General features: G+C 49.6%; 1 protein-coding gene across 8 annotated transcripts in view; it reads right to left on the reverse strand.

Moving 5' to 3' along the window:
* The window catches only part of Ehbp1 (Eps15 homology domain containing protein-binding protein 1), a 533,072-nt gene that overhangs the window by 5,747 nt on the left and 505,262 nt on the right, over window positions 1–22,063 (reverse strand). For 5 of the 8 annotated variants that reach the window (XM_071671880.1, XM_071671881.1, XM_071671878.1 and 2 more), the window contains 2 exons: window positions 12,985–13,106; window positions 3,311–12,011 (listed from right to left, as the gene is read on the reverse strand). In XM_071671880.1, coding sequence (XP_071527981.1) covers window positions 13,028–13,106 — 79 coding nt within the window. In that variant the 3' untranslated portion in view covers window positions 3,311–12,011; window positions 12,985–13,027. Of the gene's footprint in view, window positions 1–3,310; window positions 12,012–12,984; window positions 13,107–22,063 lie in introns of those variants that run through there. The other 3 variants (XM_071671877.1, XM_071671876.1, XM_071671875.1) reach the window with 2 other exon arrangements.

Consider the following 22,063-nt stretch of genomic DNA (forward strand, 5'->3'; position numbering starts at 1 on the left):
GGGGGATCTTGAGATAAGATGAAACGGTGTTTGTTGTGTTGTAGGAATGGGTTGACGACGTCCCGTGTGTAGACGGGTAAGTGGGACTGGTTTTGCCAGGGTAAGTGTGGCTTCTTGCTGGGTGTTATTCTGGTGGGCTGGAGTTATGATACAAGAGGTGTCAGGAGGTCGGTTAATTAACACTTGTCTGGTTATTTCAGAAGGTCTGTTATATTTTTTTATTTTTGAGGGGGAGGTGAATCTACGTGTAATTTTTGATGTGTAGACTTTTTTAATTTCCACTTTCGGGTTGTTAGTTGGTTATGGAGCCTACACTTCGGGGTTGTTGGTTAGTTATGGAGCCTAGTGCTGTTGCGTTGATTGCCAGTCATGTTGAGATGGGACTGTATTGAGCGGATCTTTAGTTCCATTGTGTAACTGACTACTGCTAGTCCTCTGTTATGTAATGTGGTTTGCAGTTTTGTTATATTTGCTTCTGACAGGATAGGTGACTAAGATAGGGTGAGGCGTAGCGTAGGTAGAGGATGAACTGTTTGTTGTGGGATGTTCGGGGGATTCTTTTCCCCCTCGTTCAAATCTGGCACCAGCGAGCTTTCTGTGGATCTTGTTGCCTTGGTGTCGATGTCTGTTGTGTGGAGGGTAAATGTCGTGATGCCTAAAATAGCCGCGGAGCTTTGTCCAACGGGAGAGAGTCGTCGTTCAAGGTGATAGGAAGGAAAGGTGCAGGTTTGCATTGTGATGCCATACCTAGGGTTTAAGAGGGTAACGACTGGTCACACTTCGGCGGAGATGCGGAGGACAAGGTGGCCTGGGTGAGCCACAGTCATGATCATGTGGTGATGCACGTTTGTTGTGGCTTCCGTAATGTCATGGGGTGTTGTGATGGTGAGATCATCATCATCTGCATTGAAAAGTTTTTCGCCCTGTGGTCTGCAGAAGGTAAATGGAAGATTTGTGCAAGATAAGACTAAAGAGGGTTAGAGGAAGATCTGCTTTTTGGTGAGTTCCAAATGTAGAGCCTGGGGAGTTTGAAACTGCTTTTGAGAGCGATCTGCTTTGGAAGTACGGTACCCATTTTCCCCGATACAGAGTGTAGTCAAATGAATGTTGTAAGTGTATGTGTCAGGGGGACAGTGTCAAATGCTTTGTTGATGTCTTTTGCCACTAATACTGTGCGGGATGGAGGCTGCGGTTGGTTGAAGCCAATCCAGGATGTGTTGTCCGAGGTATATGTGTGTGTGTGCGTGTGTCTAGTGTGGAGTACGTGGATCTAAAGCCATGTTGTGTAGGTGACAGTGGGATTATCTAATCAGGTATTCCAGCACATGGCCTGCTCGATATTACACCGCGAGTGAAAAAGTCACCTTTGGCGAGATTATAATTGAAAGTCATGTCGATAAAAAAGAGCTTCTCACTACAAAGGCGTCTACGTGGTAATGGGAAAAGCTAGCGCGGCAACTGGTCCTGGGGTAATTATATGATTCATAAAAACCCCGGAACTCCCATACTGACGTGCGCTAACCTCAGGGAAACACGGTGGCGACTTTGAAGTTAAAAGCTCTTTTATTAGACTGTATTCCGTCTCGTCACCTAAACGATGACAATCGAATAAAAAGCTGAATCTTTCATTCGCGGCGTAACCTCAAGCAGGCGGAGTCCGGTAACACACACACACACACACACACACTCTCTCATAGCAGGTGCTATTAATGAAAAAAAAAAAAAAATACGAATAGTATGTGTCATGGTTAATGAGAGGGACAATGGCGTATTCTTAGGGTGAATTACATTCAATGGCAACTGGCGGATACTGCTCTTTGAAGTACATAATCTGTCGACAACCCTAACACTACACGCAGCTTCTCTGAATTCAATGAAATCTGGATATATATATATATATATATATATATATATATATATATATATATATATATATATATATATATATTGATAAAGACGCAGGCATTACACTCAAAACCTTAACATGAATATGCAAAATGATTCATGACATCATGATATCCTACATCCGTGAACTCAACGTCTGACCTACAATGACTGCGACATAAATCATCCTTGTTTTATAGTTACATTGTGGTTTGTGAGCAACCGCGTCACGCAAAAATGATTTATACCTTCTCATACAAAAACCAAAAGTGTGAGGCTCAATTAACGGATCGTGTTAGGGTAAATCTATCCCGACTTTAACCAAGCAACTCTTTTTTTTTTCCCCTCCACACAAATATATTGGCTTCAGGAAAACAAATATAGAGGGTCAATATGACTACGAGGATAAGAACGGAGACCCTGTACTGGGCTTATACCTCTTTGAAGAACTAAAAGTATTAATGTCTCCCCTTATTTGCATTACGCAATATGACCATCAGCATGAAGACAAAACAAGAAAAAGGCCGATATCTAAACGGTCATTTGTACAAAATTAACTTTTCGTGGCATATCACGGGTAACCCGCACTCCTGCTTTAACAGGGCCGGATCATTATATGAAGTCCATCTTCACTACACCGATATACTCGCCATGCACCCGTCACCACTACAAACCCATTCTCATGACTTATCTTCACTATACCATGTGTTTACTGAACCCTGTCGTTACAAAGTTCATGGCAGACCCTGAAGCCAGCTTCTATCATTTCTCTATACTCCTCATTACATCCCCCTCAGCTTCAGTGGATACTGTGAAGATAAGCCAGTCTTGAACCTATCTTTACTACATCAATACCTCCACGCTCCCAACACCATCTTCACTACTCCCTTATATCGGGTCAAATCACCGCCACTCGAAGAACCATATTAGTCTTCACTACACTCATATTTACAGCATCCTTACCTTCTCTTCAAGGCTGGGTTCGTGTTCACTATCCTATACACCATCCTCTTCACAAATGCCTTTTCAAGTTTCACCGTGCTACTTTCACTACACTCCACACGACACCCTTATCTTCACGGTTAAGGTGTAGTAACCACTACACCTACACCCTCGTCACCACCATTGACCTTATCACTTTGCCACAGTCCAAACCCATGTCTCGTTACACCGCTTGCTGGAAATACACACACACACAAACATATGAAGCTTTAATATCATAATGTATGAATTGCGTATGAGAATCAGATAATTTTTTTTTTATGAACCATTCAAAACAATATTACTAATAGAAACTATAGATGTTCCTGATGAAAATACTGAAATTAAATCCTTGTATTTTTCCATGGTCAAAGACATACATATATTTCTGACATAATAAAAGTGGTGTAGGTAAAGGGGATGTGTTTGTTAATAAAACTCTTAAGTTGTTCATAAGAATTTATTGTACCACGGCTGATTTAAACTGTAGTCCAACTATGGAACAGGCGCTATGTTTGTGACGTCATAAGCAAAAAAAAATAAATGATAATAATAATAATAATAAAAAACAAGAGACCCACACATCACGAGTTCTCCACTCACGGACGCGCTTGCTAAATAGTAGTACACACACCTTTAGGAAGCTGCGCCCATCGAAGAACTAAACGGATAAGGCCATTAATAGCGTTGAGCGTTCACGTTTCCTCTCGTGACGCCTCGTCTTTGGACTATACTCATCATCACCATCATCATCAGCGTTCAAACATTTCCCTTTTAATTCCTCCACACGGGTGAAGGTCTCCTCTCTCTCTCTATATAGGAGTCCACACTTGCGACAGTGGTGGCGCCGTAACAAACCACGAGCACACACACACACACACACTGACCAGAGAGAGGTGGTCTTCTTCCCCGCGCGCTCATATCATCATCAACCATCCTAAGTAATGACTAACACACACACACACACACACACAAATAATAATTACCGAGGAACGAAAACTCTTTTAACAAAAAAGAGAGAGGGGGAAGGAAAAAACAGAAGAAAGGGAAAGTATTACAGAACACAAGGAAAGTGTAGCAAGCAAAGAGAGAGAGAGAGAGAGAGAGAGAGAGAGAGAGAGAGAGAGAGAGAGAGAGAGAGAGAGAGAGAGAGAGAGGAGGGCACCACAGGACAGCAGCAGCCATGATCCCATCTGGCCCTCTGCCAAGGTCCTGAGTGAGACAGAGAGACAGACCCAGGGCCCTTTTGAAACGTCAGACCAGACCTTATAGATGGACCTCATCCATCGCCCTGGGGGATGACTTTAAAACCACGAGCGACGGCCTGGATCAGGGTCAACCCATGAGGATCTCCTCACGCCTCGACCTCAAAAAAAAAAAAGAAAAAGGCTTTTTAGGATATGGCCTGAGGCCTCCTGCAGCCTGTGGGTTGACAGACCGGAGGCCTAGATGACTGAGGCCAACCTGACGACCCACCATCAACGAGGGCGTCGCCAACCATACTGACGGGGGCAACGACGCGGGAGACGGGACGACGATCGAGGGGATTAAGTGGCTAGGAATGATCAATGGCAACGGAATAAAGGGACTGAAGGACCTGGGGCAATGACCAGCACCTGACCACTCCTGGGGGCGACGACCTGGGCAACGGCTTCTGTCCGACCGGTGCACTGGGAGACGAGGCGAAATCGGGGACTAGGACGCAGGGACTGGCCGATGACTAGGGACACGGGAATGACCCATGGGAAGGAGAGGGGGATGATTACGACCACAGACGAGGGTCGTGATCGAGGGGGATGAGGGGGGAGGGGGGCATGATGACTTAAGAACCCCGAGACACGACCAGGGCTTGGGGAAATGGGGGGGGGGGGGAATAGGAAGAACCGAAGTAAAAAGAGCGACAAGACGAACAGATTGACTGCAAGGGCCCAAGGCGACGACGACCAAGGCCGGGACGACGACCGGGGTTTGACTGACGACCAGAGGCTATGGTTGACGAGACGTCCTGGGTCGTCTGAACGGCGGACGACCAAAGGAACAGGTGCAGCAGGCTCGTGTTGCCACCGCTGTCCGTGGCGCCCTCCTACTGCCACCGTACAGGTAATAAAGCTACATTAATAAGGCATGATATATGTATATATATATATATATATGTATGTATAATGAAAATATACCCATCATTATAGCTAAGTATGTACAATGACTACAAAGGTGAGTGAAGATAGTGACACTTGTGGTATAAGAGAGGATCCTGATGGTTGCCTGGCACAGAGGCTACAAAGGTGGCACCTTGGCCACACCTCCCCGCACCAACCTCCCTCCCTCCCTCACACAGGCAGACAGACTCTTACCACCCATCCCCACCCAACAACAACCATCACCAACACCTGCCCTGCTCCTGCTACTTCTTCTTCCACTGCCGCCACTCCACCACTATGTCCTGCAGGTGGAGAGAGAGAGAGAAAAAAAAAAAGAAGTAAGGGGTAACAGGGGCGAATATGGTGAGTGGTGGAGGGGGCCAGCAGGGAATGGGGCTGGCAAGCAGAGACAGAGCAGTTCATGAGGGAGGGAGGGCAAGGGTAGGAGGGCAGGCTGGGTGCAAAATCCTCACCACCATCATCAGGTTTGGTTTTATCAGTAACGTCTCTGGGGTATATGACTATATTCTTGACAAGTACCAGTCTCGCTAGAAGATAAGTGAACACAATAATGCTGACAAGGAAGAGGAGAGAGTGTGATCACCACCTCGAGAAAGAAAATAATGACTTAGAGATCATAGTTGATGTCTTAAACGTTAGAGACTTTAATTTCTTTTCCTCTCTTGACAAGAACTTAAAAACGACGTAAAGCAGCTCATGGCTGAGGAAACGAATATACAAGGCATTACACTTTCTGATATCAGAACATTGTCATGGCACGGTGTGAGATGACCTCTCTCCCTCCCTTTCTCTCTCTCTCTCACACACACACAGAAACACAGACACACACACCACACGACATCCCTGAAGATGTCTACCACGAAGTGTTGGCGTTCGTTGTCCTCCTCTTCCTCCTCACCAGGATCTCAACCCATGAGAGGAACCCACGTTCCACCCCATGAGGATGAACAAGAACACCCAAAACCAGAGCGCGAGTGTGGGTGTGCGCGTCTGTGTGTGTGTGTGTGTGAGGGAGGTGCGTTTTTCCCCTCGTCCGCTTCGTGCCCATCAGACCTGCTCCTCCTCCCCCTCGTCCCGCAGTTGAGATCGAGGCTTCATTTACCGAGCACGTTCGAGGTGAGATCTGTTGCTGCTGCTGCTGCACTCGGTGTTGCAACCTGTGAATGAGTCGTCGCATCACCACACCAAAGGATCCATTACGACCCAACATCTTACCCAACCCTCTCAAGAAAAAAAAAATAAAAATAAATATTAAATACAAAACAAGGAAAAAAAATATAAGATATATATATAATCTTGGCTTGATTTGCATATAGCTACAAATGCAGTGAACTGATATGAACCCCCAATACAAAATGATCATCATCATTACACTTAAATCTAATCATAGGAATCTCCCTCCAGAACACGCTACACAATGCAACAATATGTATCACATAAAATGACGTAAGACATGTACAATTCATATGTATCCTGCAGAACAGTTTACATTATCACAAACATCTTTTATTTTCCTATTATTTTTTTTTTCCCCCTCAGGGAGTAAGAGCGGCGGACTGTAGACTTACACAAGTAGGGTGTTTCTCACGGCTGTAATTATTATACATGTTCAGGTCGGGCGAGGGCATGTGAGGGTGTGGGGGGCGGGGCGCGGCGGTCCTAGAGAGGGAAGTAGGGAGGGGGATGGTGTTAGGTCTCTTATGGCGGAGGAGGAGGGAGGAGGAGGAGGGAGGGGAAGAAGGGTCAGAGTGGGCACCAGGCACGGGGATAAGGGAAAAAGAGGAGGAGGAGGACCTTGACCTCGTACTTCCCCCGACCCACACATATACACACACACATCCCGTCGCCCGACCACGACTACCACCACCACCACCACTCCATCTGCTGGTGTGGCCAAACCCCACCCACCCACCCACCCCATGACCCGTCTTCCCTCGTGCCTCACACACACACACACACACACACACAAACACGGGGCATAGAAATCTGGGCCTGTGATGTGCCACCTGCTACAAGAAGGCTCAAAATCCTCCTCCTCCTCCTTCCCTACCTACCTACCTTTCCCTCACTCCCTCCCACCTTCCTTCACCGTCTCTACATGTCTTCAACCCTCTCTCTCTCTCTCTCTCTCTCTCTCTCTCTCTCTCTCTCTCTCTCTCTCTCTCTCTCTCTCGCGCGCGCGCGCGCGCGCGGAGTATCGAGGACATAACTCCCTCCAGCACCCACTTAAAAAAAAAAAAAGCACAGACATACACAGGCAGCAATCCACTTGTACCGCTGGCAAGCTACGAATGAGGAGTGACGCCACCTTGCTGAAAGGAAGGGCAGAGCGACGGAGGAGGGTGTACGGCGCCCCCAACTCGTCAAACTGATCCTCATGCCACACGGCACGGCAGGAGGGAGGGTAATGTGGGCTGGGCAGAATATCACATGAAACCATTCATGATCACAAAGCGTCGCTCGACTGATGAACACTCTTGGCTGATGAACGAACTGTTCAAATGAACAAATGAACTATTCTGAGGGGACAGGCTTGCAAATCTGCTACTACTATTTACGACACACACACACACACACACGTATACAGGCCAGTAATTACAGCCTCGCTTCCTTTCACAGGTGAACTGTATGATCATCCCCCCAACACCACCTCCTCCCCTGACACCGATGGGCCGTTGTCAGACGACGTCACTATTAAGGGTCAGCTGTGCATCTCAGGTCAGTGTCAGGGGGGCGTCAACTGTGACAAATCACTGCCACTGGTCAGCCATCACTAACTAATGGTCAAAAGGTCACTGATGTGATCACTGGTTCACGGTCAACAGTCATGCCCTTAGCTCACTGTTATGAATAACCAACTGTCATGCTTTTGTGTCACTGCTCGACGTCGGCACTGTCCCGAGAGTCAGTTCTCCTGTTCACTGCTACCGACTCCGTCGGCATGCTTCCCACGTCACTTGTTCGCTCCGTCGAAACCCTCACTTGCGACAGTGACGCATCTGCCCTCCCCATTCCCCTCCACCCTCAACCCGTCAGCACGACGCTGTCTCATTACCCTGGCGGTAGGGGAGGGGGGGTGTCATTACCCTGGTGGTAGGGGAGGGGGGTGTCATTACCCTGGTGGTGGGGGGGTGTCATTACCCTGGTGGTGGGGGGGGGGGTGTCATTACCGCTAATGAGATGCAAGATTCTTGTCAACTGGTCATGAGTCGCTGGAGGAGTACGTCGTGTCTACTGGTCCTCTGCTCCTGACGGGGGGTGAGGACTTCCACGAAGGGGTAGGGGGTGAGAGCACCCCGTAAGAAGCCCCACCCCCTCCCTTGCCGGGGCATGACAGCGGTAAATGTCAGAGAGAAGGTCGTAAGTACGAGATGCAACGCTCTGAGTAAGAACGGGTAGGCCTTACTGAGTATCACGAGTGTGTGTGTGTGTGTGTGTGTGTGTGTGTGGGGAGGCCTGGTGATGATGTCTGGCCAGTCCACAACAAACACTAAGACACTCCAGGGACAAGAGTGGAAATAAGAAAAAAAAAGAGATAAAATAGGGATGTCTTTACCTCTAGGCTTTAAACTTGTTCGTAATAAATACAACTTAAAATACACGAAACTTCGAAATCTCTCGAGGGCACTACAGACTACTTGGGTGTGTGTGTGTGTGTGTGTGTGTGTGTGTGTGTGTGTGTGTGTGTGTGTGTGTGTGTGTGTGGCTACGTAGGCTTTATCATAGCCTGGGAGTAGTTCCCTGAAAAGTGTCAATAAATCATTCACGTATTATTCTAAGCAGTCTGGGGACTCGGGTCAGAAACGAACCCCCCCCCACACACACACACACACACACACACACACACACACACTCACTTCATCAGTGCAAGCAGAATGCATCGAACGAATTTCTTTGTATAAGACACAACAACAAAAAAAAAATCTTTACAGTCCCAATTCTTTGTTACTGGCTTACAGAGACTAGGCGACAGTAGAGGCGGGGAGGAGGAGGAGGAGGAGGACATGGTACATTTCCGCTCCACCTCCTGAATCTCTCCCCTGGCAAAGGCACCAGCAAATGATAATACAGATATATATATACAACAACAACAACAAAAAATACAGGGAAACGACCCAATAATATCACCACCATCTTGGCAACGGTATGAGGAAACCTTAAGAGTAATAACTGCTTTGATCAACTCTCGACCAACGGTATAGGTTTATCATCTCCACGTTTGGGGGGGAGGGGAAGGAATAATAATGACCCATCATCATCATTATCATCCCATAAGAATTTCAAACGAAAATACAAATATTGCTTTACAAAACGAGAAAGTAGACTTGAAAGCATTCCTGGTCCAAACGTACGACATACGAAAACCATTTCCGTCTGTCAAGTACGAGTCAGCCAGGAAATGACACAATTATTGCATAATGGATAATCAATAATAATAATAATAATATCAAGCACAGCTCATGGAGCACCTGTCTATGACTGAGACACGCCAGCAGGAGCTCAAAGACACGGGCGCTCTCTCTCTCTCTCTCCCTCCTCCAGCGAACACAAGGGCGGGACTGCGCAGGTCCCTCGTATATCGTCCATCACAAAACACACACACTCTCTCTCTCTCATAATATATATTCTACATATATTGGCTAGTGAGCGTCCATGAGGAGGTTCCCGCCGTGCGCCGAAGATGGTAAGAGGAGGAACTGAAGATGGAAGTCTTCAAAAGTCACATTGCGAGCGTCCCAAGCACACACACACACACACACGCAACCACATACATACACACAGACGTTTACACATGCCATGAGGGCGTTTCTGCCTTCTCCTCCTCCTCTCTTCATCCTTCTTCATGTGATTCAGCAGAGGCCTCCTCTCATGTCCTCAGGCCCGTCGCCAACAGCGACTTCCACTGCGCTCTTGAAAGGCCATATTCGCAGTACCTTCACGACGTCCTTGTGGTCGCCGCACGCTCCTCTCCTCCTTGTTCGCCGCACAGATCCTTATGGTTGGCCGCCTCACGAAGTGGGAGCCGCTGGCTGGTGGGCGGGCGAGCGGCCGCGCGACCGGCGGCGGCGGTGGTGGTGGTAGGCGGCGGTGGCTGCTGCTGCTTCTTGACGGTACTCAAACTCACCCACACAAACACCCACGGGAGGTGTACTCTTGTCTCCCTCCCTCCCTGCGCACCATCCCGGGCACATCCGGCGGTTATGAACACTGATGAACCACACACTACAATTATCCACAATATATCCAAGCAACTTCACTTTTCTCTTCTTTTTTTCTCTCTCTCCGTCTTACATTGCACACTTGCGTGTTTCTACAGAGCCAGGGCTGGTAAAACGCACTAATATAACTCAACTTTACAGTCACCTCAGCACGTCCTCAAATGTACGTCTATTTACAAGTTTTCTGGGGAGGAGGAGGAGGGGAAGAGAGAAAGAGAGAGAGAAATAAATAAGTTATCTGTCGAGTCAACTATAAACCCCTGCGAACCTGGGTTCACAGTTTAGTTACGGGGCATGCGCACTGCTAGCGGTGGTAGTAGTAGTAGCTGTAGTAGTGGTGGTGGTGTACAAATAAACTACCTATGTACAGGTTAACCTTAGGATGAGGAAGGGGGTAAGAGGAAGAGGAGGAGGAGGAGGAGGAAGAGAGGGGTGACGTCACATGAGGCCTGACCTAGTCAGCCAAAATATACAGACACACCAGAACGGTGGACATCCGCAAAAGAGTGTGGGGAAGGAGGGGAAAATTCTTGTGTCCACAACCTCAGCTTGTTTGTGGCAGAAAGGCTACGTCATCTATCCAAGGAACATCAACTAGGTGTTTTCTGGGTGAATATATATATATATATATATATATATATATATATATATATATATATATATATATATTTCATTTTAATCTGTTTTCCGAGGCGACATGAATGTAAAAAGCTGTACAATGATGTAAACAGGAGACCGTAATGCATGTACGTATGTCACCGTACGTAAAAGTTTGGTGGGCCAGCACAACAGAAAAGAGAGAAAGAAAGAGAACGAGCACATGCTGCCTTTTCTTTTTTTTTACAGGTGAAGTATTTCAGCAGTCTATATGAATATAGAAAAAGAGAGAGCGAGAGCGAGAGAGAGAGGTGATGATGAGGGCACATAAGTGTTCTTTCTTTTATCAGCTCAGGTGACTACACAGTGTGTGTGTGTGTGTGTGTGTGTGTGTGTGTGTGTGTGTGTGTGTGTGTGTGTGTCGCGGCACCGTCGCTACTTTAAGGGCACCGTAAACTGCAACATTTGGTATATATAAAGTATCTCTTTTAAAAGAAAAGGGTATCGAGGAATTGGCGTATCGTCGGGTCATCACAGAGGGCCAACTTGTCCAATGAGGGAGGAGGAGGAGGACGGGGAAGGGAAGAGGAAGAAGGTGGTGGTGGTGGTGTTGGTTGGGGAAGAAGAAGAAGAAGGAAGGGGGTTGGGGGTTGGGGGGAGGGGTGTTTCTTCTCGTCCTGCGTATTGCAACATCGTAGTGCAACCGTCCACTCCATCCTTCACTGCTAAACAACGTCTTCTGATCATCATTGGGGTGCGGGTGTGGTCGTCTCGTCTTCATGACGAGAGGTGTATATCCACACACACACACACACACACCACGTACACACGTATGGAGTTCAGTTCTATAATATCACTTGGTGTATACACAGAGACGCGTTGTTTCCCCCCACACCCCACACACACTACACACACACACACACACACGCACAATAAACGCACAAAAGGAGGGGGGTGTGTGTTCCTTCACTACGAGAAATTCATCAGTTGGCACTTTATGATCCTAGAACGATGATTTAATTAACGTGGGCGGCAGTTTGTGAGTTGACGGAGGAGGTTTGGGCGGCCTGGGTGGATGTGGGCGTGGCCGTGGGCGTGGCCATGGGCGTGGGGCATGAGGGCGGCGGCCAAACAGGACGGCTTGTGTCGTGGTGGGTCAAAGTCGCACCGCCTGTAAGGTAATAACAGTGGCATGGGTTAGTGTTGTGGGCTGGGTCAGTGAGGGGCACGCTTCACTCCTCCCTCACTCTTCACCACTCCCGGTTCCTCCTCCCTCGCCCATTCCCCCACTCATCCCTCACTCTTCACCACTCCAGCCTCCTCCCTCAGTCTCCACCACTCCTGCCTCCTCCCTCGCTAACTCCTTCGCTCCTTCCAGCTCCTCCCTCGCCCTCTCCTTCACTCCTCCCTCACTCTCCACCACTCCTGGCTCCTCCCTCTCCCACTCCTTCAATCCTCTCTCACTCTCCACCACTCCTGGCGCCTCCTCTCCCACTCCTTCAATCCTCTCTCACTCTCCACCACTCCTACCTTCTCCCTCACACCCACCCATGGCTACTCCCATACTCTGATGTCTGCACTTCCTCTGCCTCCTCATTTCTACCCCTTTATCTACTCTTCCTCACACCTGCCTCACCCTTACCCTCACTTCCTCACCTCTGATCCATCAGCCACTCTCGTCTACTCACAGCTTCTCATCTACCCACCCTTACCAAATGCCTCATTCACTTCCTCTCCTGGCCTGCATACACTCTCTTCCTTCCTCATGCACTCCCTCACAAAAATGCCACCCTTCCTCCAAACACTCCAATAAAAGCAGAATGGGAGAAGAGAACTACTGAAGAAAAAATATATATATACCTAAATAGATCATTTTAAAAGTTCAAAAAGGAACATTTATAAAAATCCTCTTCTAGTTAACCTGATATAGCCTCAGGTGGAGCTGTGGTGGTGTGTGTTCGGTCCCGCAAAATGACCTCTACGTGTGGGGTATTATATCCTTGTCTTGCAAACTATTCTTGCTATCAAGACTTGAAAAGTGTGGTACACACTCACCTTGTGCTTGAAGGGTACGGAACGCACTCACTTTGTGTTTGAAGAGTACAGAACGCACTCACCTCCAAAAGGGGGCACGACGCACTCACCTTGTACTTGAAGGGTGCAGTTGGAGGTGGACCTTGACCAGTCCTACATGAGGGCACACTTCTCCTGCGGCTTGATGCTCGCCCTTGATACGTCGTGTTCGATCTGCTCATCCTCATCAATACTGCAACACAAGAAACACACGAGTTACTAAGACCGCAGCAACATACAAACACACACACACACACACACACACACACACACACACACACAAGTAGTCAACACGCTGTAACACAAACACAAGCGTGACACACCCCCTACCCCGCAACACATGTGGTTCTCACACAGCAAACACAAGACTCCCTCACCGTCTGTCATGGCAGAAGAACGCCCTCCCCCTAGAAAAGGTTCCCTCCCATCTCCCCCTTCCCTTCCCACCGTCTCTCAACCACGTCCCCCTACCATCGAACCACACAACACCCCCAACAACTACTACCCACTCCATATACTCTACTCTCCTCACCTCCACCATCACCATTCCTTACGTCTACCCAACCAGGTTGTGGCCGGCCGCTCACACCTGAGCAGAAAGGTAAACTCGAAAGATTTATGGCGCCAGAGAGGCACTAAATTCACATCACCCCCCCCCCCCCCCCTCTCTCTCTCTCTCTCTCTCTCTCTCTCTCCCCCAAAACCATCAACCACAAATAAATCTGTATTTCCACTCCCTACCACCGCCCATCTGTCTGTCCCAACACCCCCTAACCACCCTACCAACCTCTCTCTCTCTCTCTCTCTCTCTCTCTCTCTCTCTCTCTCTCTCTCTCTCTCTCTCTCTCTCTCTAACCCCCCAAATAGTTACCCCAGCACCATCTGGTACCCCCAACTCCACTATCCCCAATAGTAGTACTAGTGGTAGTAGTAGTAATACTAATAATAATAATAATAATAATAATAATAATAATAATAATAATAATAACATTTAATGATCAAAAAGAAAAAAAAATTCAAACGCGCCTGTGAACATGTCCGCACAATCGGATATCCTCCTTCCCCCACTATAGCACAGGTCTCCGAACACCTCACTGTCCGTCCGTGTGCGAGACGTACGTACGGACGGACGCACAGACGGACAGACGGACGGACGGGCAAGGCAAGCACCACAGTACGCCTCCGAGCGATCACTCGTACCGGATATTCAAGGAAAAACCATTTCAGTGACTCGTGTATAAGTCGAGCGTGAGTGAGGGTGGTTACGACCGAGTGAGTGACCGGAAGACTCAAAAGTGTCTGGGTTCTGGCCATAGAGGGCCCCAGTGAGGAGGAGGAGGAGGAGGAGGAGGAGGAGGGGAGAGGACGTTTCGCTCTCCTCCCTACACCTCATCCCCTGCCTCCCTCCTCCCTCCCCAGACACCTGAAAGATCGAGAGATGAGGAGGCGAGAGATAGATCCCTCCCCCACAGGGGATCACAATGCAACGCGATCCGCTGCGATTTTATATATATATATATATATATATATATATATATATATATATATATATATATATATATATATATATATATATATATATATAAAAAAGTATGGAATTAATAACTGCTGAAGACTGGAACACACACACACACACACACACACACACACACACACACACACACACACGGGGGGGTAACAAAAAAAAAAGGGGAGGGGGTGTCATTCAGCTCCATCTCCAAACATGACCCCAAGGAATGAGTCGCTAATCCCACGAATTCCAATACAGGTAAATCCTAAGCGATCCAAGCCGACGAGATACCCGAGAGAGAGAGAGAGAGAGAGAGAGAGAGAGAGAGAGAGAGAGAGAGAGAGAGAGAGAGAGAGAGAGAGAGTCAGAGTCGGGTTGCAAGACTAGCGAAATGACGCAACTCCCGTCTTTGAACGAAGAGATGATTCGAAGGGAGGAAAAAAAAAAAAAGAAAAAGAAAAAATCAACATATGTGATTAAATTTCAGGAAGAGTATGAGTTTGAGGCGAGGGCCCCACTACACACACACACACACACACACACACACACACACACACACACACACGATCGAAAAAACACACAGTACCTGTGACTGAGTTCCATCACCCCCTCTCCCCCTCCACCACCAAGAAAGCTTATCAGCTCTCGCCAAGTTCAAAGCTCAGCCCATAATGCTGGCGGCCACAGCATCTCGGACAGACTGTCAAAAGGCACATCAGTGGATGAGGATTTCTCCTACTGCAACTCCGCTGATACAGCCAAGGTCATTCAAGATATAATAGAGTCGAGGTCAAAAGAAGAAAAAACAAAACAAGATGGTCTAAATACACCCCTATTTTATCCCCTTCCCCCTCACCACCACCCCACGCCACATGGATGCAGGAAATACGACAATCTTGTGTAAAAAAAAAATGAATCGGGACGTACATCTCAGACGGACAGACGGACGGACGGGTCCTCAAGCTTCCTTACCTGATGCAGAAGACTAATATATAATTCCTCATATTCTAATGTGATCCAACAGGACGACACGGGTCCTACAGACAGGCAAAGAGGACGTCCTACTGACGGGAGGACCTCCTGGGCCCCAGACAACCTACTGACGGGAGGACCTCCTGGGCCCCAGACAACCTACTGACGGGAGGACCTCCTGGACCCCAGACAACCTACTGACGGGAGGCCCTCCTGGACCCCAGACAACCTACTGACGGGAGAACCTCCTGGACCCCAGACAACCTACTGACGGGAGAACCTCCTGGACCCCAGACAACCTACTGACGGGAGGACCTCCTGGGCCCCAGACAACCTACTGACGGAGAACCTCCTGGACCCCAGACAACCTACTGACGGGAGGACCTCCTGGACCCCAGACAACCTACTGACGGGAGAACCTCCTGGACCCCAGACAACCTACTGACGGGAGAACCTCCTGGACCCCAGACAACCTACTGACGGGAGGACCTCCTGGGCCCCAGACAACCTACTGACGGGAGAACCTCCTGGGCCCCAGACAACCTACTGACGGGAGAACCTCCTGGACCCCAGACAACCTACTGACGGGAGAACCTCCTGGGCCCCAGACAACCTACTGACGGGAGAACCTCCTGGGCCCCAGACAACCTACTGACGGGAGAACCTCCTGGACCCCAGACAACCTACTGACGGGAGAACCTCCTGGACCCCAGACAACCTACTGACGGGAGAACCTCCTGGACCCCAGACAACCTCCGCTGACGGACGACGGGCGAGTGAGGTCAACTCTCCGAATGATTACAGAGACGAAGAAAAGAAAGAAAGAAAGAAAGAAAGAAAGAAAGAAAGAAAGAAAGAAAGGAAGGAAGGAAGGAAGGAAGAAAGAGAAAAAAGAAAGCCCAAAGATGATTTATACGGAGGCGGAGTTTGGAAAATGAATTCTGGGGGAGGGAAGGTTGAACGCGTATCCAGAGCAGGTCATCGATCGGTGGCCCCGATTGCACCCTAACTCTCGTCCAATTCATCGGGGAAAATGAAATATCTATCTAATTACCGATTCATCGATCTATTTATGCAAATTGCAGGAGGCCGTCAAGCAGCTAAGGGTACAGTGCAGGCAACCGGTCATACGGCTCGGCTACCTTGTCAACCGGTCATATGGCTCTGTTCTCTTCAGGCAACCGGTCATACGGCTCTGTTCCCTTGTCAACCGGTCATACGGCTCGGCTCCCTTCAGGCAACCGGTCATACGGCTCGGCTCCCTTCAGGCAACCGGTCACACGGCTCTGTTCCCTTCAGGCAACCGGTCATACGGCTCTGCTACCTTCAGTCAGTCGGGGACGACGGTCAGGGCACCACACGACCCGGCAAGGCCCGGAGGGCATCTTGGTGACCATAGGAAGCGCCGTGACCCGGCTGCTCTTGGTGACCCGGTCCTGTAGTGAAGGTCAGGCCACTCAGGGGTGTGTGTGTGTGTGTGTGTGTGTGTGTGTGTGTGTGTGTGTGTGTGTGTGTGTGTGTGTGTGTGTGTGTGTGATTATCTATTTCTACAGGACGGGGAGGCAGTTCTACACTCGTTGGGGGTCCCCATCTATAGAACATTCTCTACTGTCAATCAACTCCTTGACTTCTTCTGCAGAGTCACAAATTCACAGTTTCGTAACCTCAGGTTTGGTCCACTCACCAACCCACTCTTATACTCTGAAACTACTTCTTTATGTCGTATACAACAAGTTTTTTTTGGCGTAGTTTCTCATTATGGGCTCTGATGGTTCTACCTTCTCCATCTTAAAAAGAATTGGCCTCTACTGGTTTCGTCAACCTGGTTTCAGACACTTGAAGGTTATGATCAAGTCACGCCTTACTTATCTCTCCTCCACGATGCGTATTAGGAAACCAGCTCTTCTTAATTCTCCCACCATCCTTGCTGCCTTCCCTACGGACCCTGTCCGTCATGTGTGACTGTCAATGTGGTGACGTTTGAACCTAAGCATAATCTATTTTTGATAATAGAAATGGCGAATAATTTGGCCGAGGAGCCTCTCCTCGTCCATGTACTCCAGCGTAATTCAGTGAGTTGACAGGGGAGAGCGTGCTTCATGAGGGTGAAGTTCTGACGAAGGGGTAGGGACAATGTCAAGTCCCAAGTCCCTCTCCCTCACGCGCGTATTCCTGTAACTCATTCCCTGCTGGCATCGAGGGCTTCTCTCGCTCTATCTCATCCTCATTACTTCGCATTTACTCTGGTGGGTTGATTTTGTTTCGGTCTACTCTCCCCCCACCCTCTCCCTCTTTAGTCCATGCCATCCTCCTCACTCCTCACTTCCCCCTCCTCATCGTTTCCCACTTCCCCTCCTGACCCCTGGCGTTGTCTGCAGACATATTCTCACGACTAACATTAGTCCAGTCCTTCCTTCCGGCGAGTCATTTCGAACGTGGACCCTAAGGAGCAAAATGGACTCCTGGACCTCGAGGCCTTGGTTCGCATACCACTGGCGACTCCAACCCATATCCAGGTCGCTCTGCCCTGTCGTGCATGGCCGTGTTCCAACCCCCTACCTTCCATCGGGGCAAATTTCTATCCAATGAAGGGACGGACTTTCCATCTCAGTCCTGCTTGACGACCCAGCTTCTTGACCTGCCTCCTGTGTGACGGGGGTGCTGGATGCTTTCTTGTCGTTCCCGCCTCACACACACACACACACACACACACACACACACACACACACACACACACACACACACACACACACAATAACCCCTCGCCCTTCTCTTCTGCCTCAGTACAAGAGCTCACTCCCTCTCATACCACTCGAAGATTTTCATCCACATGAGCACCTCTCCCCCACTGAGTGTGCATTGTTTCTCGCTTGTTGTCTCCTCTGCCAGCGGTCGTCCACTTGCTTTCTGATGGCATCTTCCAGTCCTTTCCAGACCACACTAGACCAGCTAGCGACCAGTCAGGTTGTGCTTTAAGTACCAAATCACCGATCTCCTCCTCTTTTTCTTCTTCTTCTTCTTCTTCTTCTTCTTCTTCTTCTTCTTCTTCAGATCAGGCACGTCATCTTCCCGCTTTCATTCCTTTGGCAAAAAGGACGACGACCTCCTCCTCCTCCCAGAGCGACGTACTGAGCATATTTCTCAAGCGGTTCGTCCAAGCTTATATGCACACATCTTCCGCACACAGGGGAGGAGAGAGGAGGGAAGGGAGGAGCAGGGAATTTCATCAGGATCATGAGTCTATGCGACTTATACACAAGACCCGTTAATAGTCTACAAATATCTATTAATATCTTTCTGGTCATCTGAGTCTTCGTCAAAGACCTCCTCCTCTTCTAACCCCCGTTCTGTCTCACTTGTTGTCGAGGCTTCGATGTGTCTCCCAGCGCAGGAAACACGTTTAAACTTCAGTCATTTGGCTCCACTCCTTATCCTTCAGAACGCTTCCCTCTCAAATCCCACAAGATAATAAATTAAGCCGATCTTTGCCTGACAAATTTTCTTCCCCCTCCCCCACGAAACAATAATAAAGGGAAAATAATAATAATTTAGATGAATAAAGGAAAATGATAATAATAATCTAGGTCATCTCCTTCACCTCGTCCTCGACATTAATGCTGGAGGCTGTCTGTTCCTCCTCCTCTTTATCCAGCTTTACCCATTCCCCTTTTCGCTCTCATTACCTCACACATGCTAGTCGGCCACGGCGTCGCCAAGATGTTGTCTCCAACGAGCGCATCCCTCGCACTCTGTCTTTCGTTCTCCGGCATCACCGACTTCCAGGTCAAAAACACCTCACCACCCCACCCACCTCTCTCTCTCTCTCTCTCTCTCTCTCTCTCTCTCTCTCTCTCTCTCTCTCTCTCTCTCTCTCTCTCTCTCCAGCCAAAAGCACTACCCAAGTGTCCTAAAACTCCTCCACTGCATACCTCACAGGGGGGTGTGTGGGGTGGTTGGGGGGTTTCCCTCCCCTTTCCATGCCAGCGATCTCTGCCACCTCCTTTGTCCAGTTCTCTGTGTCGTCTCCATGACTGTATCTCCTCCACTCTGTGTCTGGGTTCCATCCTCATCTTCTCGTGCAAGAATGTGTCGCTGTGCCCCTCTGTGTGTGCTGGGGGGGTGACCCCGGTCTGTGGCGGTGGTGCTGGTGGGGGGGAAGCCGCCAAGTGTGTGTGTGTGTGTGTGTGTGTGTGTGTGTGTGTGTGTGTGTGTGTGTGTGTGTGTGTTCATTTTTTTGGGGGGGCGGAGGGGTCTTTCCACAAGTACTTCGACGGTGTCTATCGTCATTCGAGGCACCACCCACAAGGAGCAGAAAGGGCGCCCGCCACCCGAACGCACGCCCGCGCCCCCTCCTCCCTCCGCCGATGCTGCCGCCCGGTGTGTGTGTGTGTGGCATCGAACACTCACACAAGAGATCGTCTCGCCAACATCCATCAACAAGCATCGAACTCGAGACGGTAGGAGCGCAGCGCCGTGCGCAATGTACTCAGCCACGGTGCGCAGTGTACTCAGCCACGGTGCGCATGTACTTAGCCACATAGTCAGCCACGGTGCGCATGTACTCATTCATGTTGCGCAATGTACTCAGCCACGGTGCGCAATGTAATGAGCCACGGTGCGCATGTAATTAGCCACGGTACGCAATGTACTCAGCCACGGTACGCAATGTACTCAGCCACGGTGCGCATGTACTTAGCCACGGTACGCATGTACTCAGCCACGGTGCGCATGTGTTCAGCCCCAGTGCGCAATGTACTCAGCCAAGGTACGCATGTAGTCAGCAACGGTGCGCAATGTACTCAGCCACGGCGCGCTTCTACTTAGCCACGGTGCGCAATGTACTCAGCCACGGCGCGCTTCTACTTAGCCGCGGTACGCATGTACTCAGCCACAGTGCGCATGTACTTAGCCACGGTGCGCATGTACTCAGCCACGGTGCGCATGTACTCAACCCCAGTACGCATGCACTCAGCCACGGTGCACATGTACTCAGCCATGATGCGCTTCTACTTAGCCGCGGTACGCATGTACTCAGCCACAGTGCGCATGTACTTAGCCACGGTGCGCATGTACTCAGCCACGGTGCGCATGTACTCAACCCCAGTACGCATGCACTCAGCCACGGTGCACATGTACTCAGCCATGATGCGCAATGTACTCAGCGCACCTCAGCCAAGGTGCGCAATGTACTCAGCCAAGGTGCGCAATGTACTCAGCCACGGTGCGCAATGTACTCAGCCACGGTACGCAATGTACTCAGCCACGATGAGCATGGACTCAGCCACGGTACGCAATGTACTCAGCCACGATGAGCATGGACTCAGCCACGGTACGCAATGTACTCAGCCACGATGAGCATGGACTCAGCCACGGTACGCAATGTACTCAGCCACGATGAGCATGGACTCAGCCACGGTACGCAATGCACTCAGCCACGATGAGCATGGACTCAGCCACGGTACGCAATGTACTCAGCCACGGTGCGCAATGTACTCAGCCACGGTACGCAATGTACTCAGCCACGATGAGCATGGACTCAGCCACGGTACGCAATGCACTCAGCCACGATGAGCATGTACTCAGCCACGGTACGCAATGCACTCAGCCACGATGAGCATGGACTCAGCCACGGTACGCAATGCACTCAGCCACGATGAGCATGGACTCAGCCACGGTACGCAATGCACTCAGCCACGTTGTTATTCATATCAAATCTGTCGTCGTTCATATATTTTTTTATTCACGATGAAAAAAAAAAGAAAAAAAGATGCGTAACAGGAGAGTATCACTAGGGCTTAGGTTAATACAGGGGTGAATAACTGTGACTGTGTGTGTGTGTGTGTGTGTGTGTGTGTGTGTGTGTGTGTGTGTGTGTCTATTCATTTATTTATCTTTTGGAGTTGTAGCGTAGGAGAGGAATGAGGGAATGAGGAGCTGTGTGTGTGTGTGTGTGTGTGTGTGTCTATTCATTTATTTACCTTTTGGAGTTGTAGCGTAGGAGAGGAATGAGGGAATGAGGAGCTGTGTGAGTGTGGGGACAGCATGTGTGTGTGTGTGTGTGTGTGTGTGTGTGTGTGTGACCCGTGTATGAGGGAGGGTGAGTGTGAGGTTGACGTGTATGAGTGAGTGTAGGGTCCATGTGTGTATAACGGAGTGCGAGTGTGAGGTTGGCATGTACGAACGAGTGCAAAACCCCCGTGTGTAATGAGGGAGTGTTGAGTGTGAGGCAGGCGTGTATTGAGTGAGTGCAGGACCCGTGTGTATTAGAGAGAGTGTGTGAGAGGTGTATGAGTGCACGGGGGGAGGGGACGACACACACACACACACACACACACACACACACACACACACACATGTTTTCCTCCCGCTGGCGTCCGGCACCTAGCATTACCACCTCCGGCTAATCTCTTGATGGAGACCCGACCCCCCTTAACCTACCCCCAACCCTCCCCTCACACCACACCGCACACACACACACACACGGCCCGTCACAAGGGCGCCGCGGGGTCTCCCTGTCACACACCGTCTCGACCCGCGTGACGCCGTCACCCACGGCCCAAAGAGCGAGGCAGGTAGCGCCTGCTGGGATACGCCCCTGGTGCCTGGGGCGGGGCGGGGCGGGGCGGCTGAAGACTCCACGCGGGGCGCTTGCCATTTTCCACACCATG

Source organism: Panulirus ornatus, chromosome 17, assembly GCF_036320965.1.
Source record: "Panulirus ornatus isolate Po-2019 chromosome 17, ASM3632096v1, whole genome shotgun sequence".
In the NCBI taxonomy this organism is placed as follows: Eukaryota; Metazoa; Arthropoda; class Malacostraca; order Decapoda; family Palinuridae; genus Panulirus; species Panulirus ornatus.